Source organism: Oncorhynchus gorbuscha, linkage group LG26 (assembly GCF_021184085.1).
Source record: "Oncorhynchus gorbuscha isolate QuinsamMale2020 ecotype Even-year linkage group LG26, OgorEven_v1.0, whole genome shotgun sequence".
NCBI classification, from domain to species: Eukaryota; Metazoa; Chordata; class Actinopteri; order Salmoniformes; family Salmonidae; genus Oncorhynchus; species Oncorhynchus gorbuscha.
In genome coordinates this window covers 32004268-32010975 of record NC_060198.1, presented here as the reverse complement: position 1 = coordinate 32010975, position 6708 = coordinate 32004268, and the positions used below count along the sequence as shown (strand labels likewise).

Here is a 6708-nt window from a genome sequence, read left to right as displayed (position 1 = left end):
TTTATGGGTAAACAGACGTGCTCATATGTGGTATTACAAATACTTAATTCGATGGCGCACGGTGCCTGGAGATTTAATAAAAAGTGGAGCTGAGAATCCCTGATCATTATGCATCAGCAGATGAGACGATAATATGTTTAATGCTATGATTAACGGAAGGTTGTAGAACTGCAGTTGTGATTGCGCTCTAGAAACGCATCTTGCATTGATAGTGCGCTTGGGTTTCAACCCTGCGTGTCCAGATATGATCCAATTATGCTGAAAACGGTCAGAGAAATCTTAAGTGACAGCTCGCATCAGTGGAACGACTGCGACAAATAGCTAAAACGGATACAACAAATAGAGCGTTTTGTGAGAGGTGGTTATCCATTTACTACGGCTTACACTTTTGACCACGTCGGCAGTGCACTGAAAGCAGACAGTGGTGAAAAACGATTTAGTAGGCTATTAAAATACATCAGTTCTTTTGATTTTATGTCGAGGGCTTTCCAGGAGAATATCGTCAATATGAGGGAATTAATAATACGTTATTAAATTCCTTTCAGTCCAAAGAGATAAACCAACTGGACAGGAGCCGCGAGTGTGGGCTTGCTGGAGAGAAAAAAAAAGAGAACGAGAAAGAAGCGAGAGACTGGAGGGGTTGATGATGCGTTATGGTTAATGTAACATTTGTCGTCAATCTGGAGTTCAGACGTGACAATGGACAGATAATGGAAGCAGCGACTACAGGACTTCGAGAGTCAATGCTTTTCTGGTAGCCGTTTGCTTTTGATAATGCATTGTGTGAAGAAGAGCGGCAAAGGAAATAACATCGCTTGGGTTTTGGATACAGGCACAACCACAACTCCAAAGACAACCGAAATTATGTCATTCGTGGAGCTGTTCTATTGCTCGAAATCTAATTTAATCTCAAACTGAAATAATTGGATCAAACATTTTAATATAGGGGAAAGTCGAGACAGTGGGCTCCGCGCGTGCGGCTCAGCCTATGTAGTTCCAGATGCACGACGGTATTCTGTGTTACTTTTTATGGCTACAGCTGGAGACCGAACGGTTACGAGCGAGCTTTGACAGACATGTGCGGTCGAGAGCAGCAATAATATCCCTCATCGCACAGGAGCCAACGGTCTGTGATTCTGCAATAAGGAGCCGATAAAAGCAATAGATTGCTCTGTAACTAAAGTGATCAAGTGCGCAATGGGCGACAAGGTGTCAAACTTCAGGGGAAGCACCCGTGAGGGTCTATCGTCACCTACCAGACGGATACTTTAACGATTGGCGAAGCTCTCAGCAAAAAAGAAGGGAAACGTTTTACATTTTGAAGGGAGATTAACTTTTGGTTTGGAATTTAATTGGATTAACGGTAGGCAAAAGAAAGACTTTCTGGGTGAATTTAGTCACATTCTCTGCCTGACAGTACCACTGTGATAATGGTCGAAAGGTTTACATGTTATTATTTAGAATATTACATATAACATCGGACTGCACTTGACTTGATCACTTTTGTCTACTCAATTACACAGGGTAGGCTACGATTAAGTGGCAATGATGGACGCTAATAGGTTAGTCTTTTGAAGTCAAATAATATATAGCCATATTATTATTTGTGTCAATAAATTGAGATATAAAAGGGATATTTTAATTTGCACTATGATGGAAGTACCACCACCATGCTCGAAAAAGAGCCTTTCTCTCTCGCTTCCCGTTCCCCGGGAGCAGGCGACCCTAAAGCCTCCGCAACATCTTTGGAGGCAGCCACGGACCCCCATCAAAATCAAACACCGGGGATACTCTGACACCGACCGCCATCACCACCGAGGGATAGAGCGCTCTAATGCCATGGACACGAGCGACAGACCGGGGCTGAGGAAGTGTCGGATGTCCTGGCCATCCTCGTTCCAAGGAACCACGAACCCCTCCATCGGCAATTGTGTTGGAAATAAACGGTATGACGTGCATCCAACAAACATTTCCAAACATTACAATCGCCGTGCATATGCATACATAGAGCCACTACTAATGAGTGGGGTGGTGCTCTGTGTTAAATTATGCCGGAAGGGTTAACTGATATGAAGTGTTTGGTATTGGGAGGCGGGACGCGTGGGTTCTCGGCGGTGATGCTTTATGCGTCTTGGGCATGTCAGAGAACATGAGTTTAAGCACTCGGATTGGCACTGTCTGTAAACCCGCCCACCCACACAAAAACAGGAATAACAAGGGAAAATATGAATAACGCTTTAAGAGTAGCCTAGGCCTGACATATGACCATGACAAACATATCATATAGATAACAGAAATACATTTGTTTTGCGCGTTTCTAATGGATTCAAAGGTCTAGTGGGTGCGTTCGTGCGTGCATACTTGACTCAGATAATCTTCCACTGAAACGTTCGGCTATTTGCAATGTAGGCGTAGCTGATACACCATCCATGGGTAGAGTTCACATAGAGGTCGGGCATCTCCATGTAACATACCTGGACAGGTCAGGTGCATCACCTGCTGGCAGTGGTTCTCATTTCAGGGCTTGCGTGCCTCATCTTTCTTATTGAATTGAATCATGAGAACCAGCAGATTCTGTTGCCCTGAAGGGTGGAACTGACCTGGGTTGGGTTGGCTTTAGCCTCGGTAGCGTAGCTATACTTCAAAATCACTCTGTTGTCACGCCTTCTTGGAGGTCTGGGGACTTTTATATTAGTTGAAACGGCTAAAATGGTACGCTGGCTTCTAGCTGCTACATTTTTATTGGCTGTTACATTTCAAGAAATCGTATAAAGTGTTTATTTGTCATGTACTCCCCTGCTAGTGTGATATTACTCAGTCATTATTGTTTACGATTTCCTTCAGGATGATCCATAATCATTGTAGCATCCACATGAGTGTAGAAGTGTTTATAAACATGTTATATTCTTATTTACAATTTAAGTGATTCCAAAATGACACGATACATTATTTATCATTCATTTCAATTTGGCACAAAAAAATCTGAAACACAACCAAATCAAACAGGAAGTGCATCCAGAAAATGTGTAGAGTCAGAAGTTTGATATAGGCATGGTGTACTATGAATATGGGACCAAATACTTCTCTTTTGACTACTTTAATACACATATAAGTGAATTTGTCCCAGTACTTTTGGTCTCCTGAAATGGGGGGACTACGTATAAAAGTGGTGTCATTTTGAAACTGTTCACCGATATGGATGAAAATACCCTCAAATTAAAGCTGACAGTCGGCACTTCAAAGTCATTATATCATTTGAAATCCAAAGTGCTGGAGGACAGAGCCCAGAAAAAGTCACTGTCCCAATACTTTTAGAGCTCTGGGTATAAATACTAAAAAAAGGTATGTACAGCAGTAGTTATATATGATGAGCTATGTCGAGAATACAGTATGCACATACCCCGAGTATACCAAACATTAGGAACACTTTCCTAATATTGAGTTGCCCTCAGAACATCCTCAATTTATCGGGGCATGGACTCCACAAGGTGTCGGAAGCTTTCCACAAGGATGCTGGCCCATGTTGACCCCAATGCTTCCCACAGGTGTGTCAAGTTGGCTGGAAGGCCTTTGGGTGGTGCATCATTCTTGATACACACGGAAAACTGTTGAGCGTGAACAACCCAGCAGCATTGCAGTTCTTGACACGAACCGTCATAGCCGCAGGACGTAGGGGTGTTGAGGGTGCTGCAGCATCCCTGAAACATCAGAATAAAAAATAAAAAATAAATATATATATATTTTTTTTTATTATATGAAGAAAAAATCTCACAAAAGTAGTGCCTTTACTAGTCTTGTATTAGTGGACCGATATACACCTATGTGAGAATGCTGTTTATTGACTACAGCTCAGCATTCAGCACTATAGTGCCCTCCAAGCTCATCGCTAAAGCTCAGGACCCTGAGACTGAATTACCTTCCTCTGCAACTGGATCATGGACTTCCTGTCGGGCCACCCCCGGGCTGGTGAGGGTAGGCAACAACACGTCCGCAACACTGGCCCTCAAAATGGGGGCCCCTCAGTGATGCGCTCTTAGTCCCCTCCTATACCCTCTCTTCACCTTTCGACTGCGGGACCGCGCACGACTCCGGGACTGCACACGACTCCAACACCATCAATAAGTTTGCTGACGACACCGCGGTGGTAGGCCTGATCACCAACAACGATGAGACAGCCTATAGGGAGGAGGTCAGTGACCTGGCAGTTTGGTGCCCGGACAACAACCCTACCCTCGATGTCAGCAAGACAAAGAATCTGATCATGGACTACAAGAAATGGAGGGCCGAGCACCCCCCCCCCCCATCCACATCGACGGGGCCGAGCACATCCCCCCCATCCACATCGACGGGGCCGAGCACACCCCCCCATCTACATCGACGGGGCCGAGCACCCCCCCATCCACATCGACGGGGCCGAGCACCCCCCCCATCCATATCGACGGGGCCGAGCACATCCCCCCATCCACATCGACGGGGCCGAGCACCCCCCCCATCGATCCACATCCACATCGGGGCCGAGCACCCCCCATCCACATCGACGGGCAGAGCACCACCCCCATCCACATCGACGGGGCAGGGCACCACCCCCATCCACATCGACGGGGCCGAGCACCACCCCACATCCACATTCCACACCTGGGGCCGAGCACCACCCCCATCCACATCGACGGGGCCGAGCACCCCCCCATCCACATCGACGGGGCCGAGCACCACCCCCATCCACATCGACGGGGCCGAGCACCCCCCCATCCACATTGACCTGGCAGAGCACCCCCCCATCCACATCGACGGGGCAGAGCACCCCCCATCCACATCGACGGGGCCGAGCACCACCCCCATCCACATTGACCTGGCCGAGCACCACCCCCATCCACATCGACGGGGCAGAGCACCACCCCCATCCACATCGACGGGGCCGAGCACCACCCCATCCACATCGACGGGGCAGAGCACCACCCCCATCCACATCGACCTGGCAGAGCACCCCCCCATCCACATCGACGGGCCGAGCACCACCCCCCTCATCCACATCGACGGGGCCGAGCACCACCCCCATCCACATTGACCTGGCCGAGCACCCCCCCATCCACATCGACGGGGCAGAGCACCACCCCAATCCACATCGACGGGGCAGAGCACCACCCCCATCCACATCGACGGGGCAGAGCACCACCCCCATCCACATCGACGGGGCCGAGCACCACCCCCCATCCACATCGACGGGCCGAGCACCCCCCCATCCACATCGACGGGGCCGAGCACCCCCCATCCACATCGACGGGGCCGAGCACCACCCCCATCCACATTGACCTGGCAGAGCACCCCCCATCCACATCGACGGGGCAGAGCACCCCCTCATCCACATCGACGGGGCCGAGCACCACCCCATCCACATTGACCTGGCCGAGCACCCCCCCATCCACATCGACGGGGCAGAGCACCACCCCCATCCACATCGACGGGGCCGAGCACCACCCCCATCCACATCGACGGGGCAGAGCACCACCCCCATCCACATCGACGGGGCCGAGCACCACCCCCATCCACATTGACCTGGCCGAGCACCACCCCCATCCACATCGACGGGGCCGAGCACCACCCCCATCCACATCGACGGGGCCGAGCACCACCCCCATCCACATCGACGGGGCCGAGCACCCCCCATCCACATCGACGGGGCCGAGCACCCCATCCCCGAGCATCCACATCGACAGGGCTGTAGTGGAGGGAATCGAGAGCTTCAAGTTCTTCGGCTTCCACATCACTAAGGAATTAACATGGTCCACACACAACAACACAGTCGTGACAAAGCCTCTGCTTTGTTCCCCGGACTGTCTGCGTTGACTCCTTTTAGAACCAGCTCCTTTGACTCATCACATACACTACTGCTCCTGCTTATTGTGTATCCCGTAGCCTCGTCACTTCGCCTGTATGTGCAGACAGAATCAGCCTTAATGACATCGTACCCCTGCACATCCAGTCAGTCCTGGCACTCAGTGTATACAGCTAAGTCATCGCGACTCATTGTGTATTTATTCCTTGTGTTAATAATATTTCTATTATTTCTCTATTGTCTCTGCGTTGTTGGGAAGTGGCCGGTAGAAAGCATTTCACTGTTAGTCTACTACGCCTGCTGTTCACAAACTGTGTGACAAACACAATGTGACTTGAGCTGACGTTAAAGGTGAGGTCAGACGGACTGATCTACAAATCACCTTGCATCCCAAATAACTAGTCAATATTATTTGGATATCAGTCAGTCAGTCCGTCACAGTTTACCCATGGTACATCACGGTTTTGATGCTCTCGATCATGGCCATTGACATCGACAGGCTTTCTGATTAGGGAAGCTCGGTTCTGGACAAGGCTAGGTTGGGCGTTACTGACAATGCTTCATTTTCTTATTGCCACAGTGACACAGAGACATAGCCCACAGGTTATGAAATAGTGATGCATTATGCTTCAATCCAATATGGCGATAGAACTACCACATAAGTACTTATGTTTTTTTCTAGATAGTAACAGTTGCACAGGAAAGCATCATCAGGGCTGAAAGCTATACTCTGTTGAAGCTTTCCTAATGAACCATTGTAATGGGATGAGCCAAGTCAGACAAACATCTATATCTGACTGTTGCTTCTCTCACAACAATTAAAAGTCCTCCCAGTCCAAAATCAATCTCGAGCTTTATCAATATGACTATGGCTT

The 6708-nt window shown here is 49.1% G+C and overlaps 1 protein-coding gene across 1 annotated transcript in view; it reads left to right on the top strand.

Moving 5' to 3' along the window:
• The first annotated feature begins 449 nt into the window (after nucleotides 1-449).
• LOC124016139 (cAMP-specific 3',5'-cyclic phosphodiesterase 4C-like) overlaps nucleotides 450-6708 on the top strand; it is a 102349-nt gene continuing 96090 nt past the window's right edge. Inside the window, exon 1 of the mRNA XM_046331672.1 lies at nucleotides 450-1946. Coding sequence (XP_046187628.1) covers nucleotides 1651-1946 — 296 coding nt within the window. The 5' untranslated portion in view covers nucleotides 450-1650. The remainder of the gene's footprint in view (nucleotides 1947-6708) is intronic.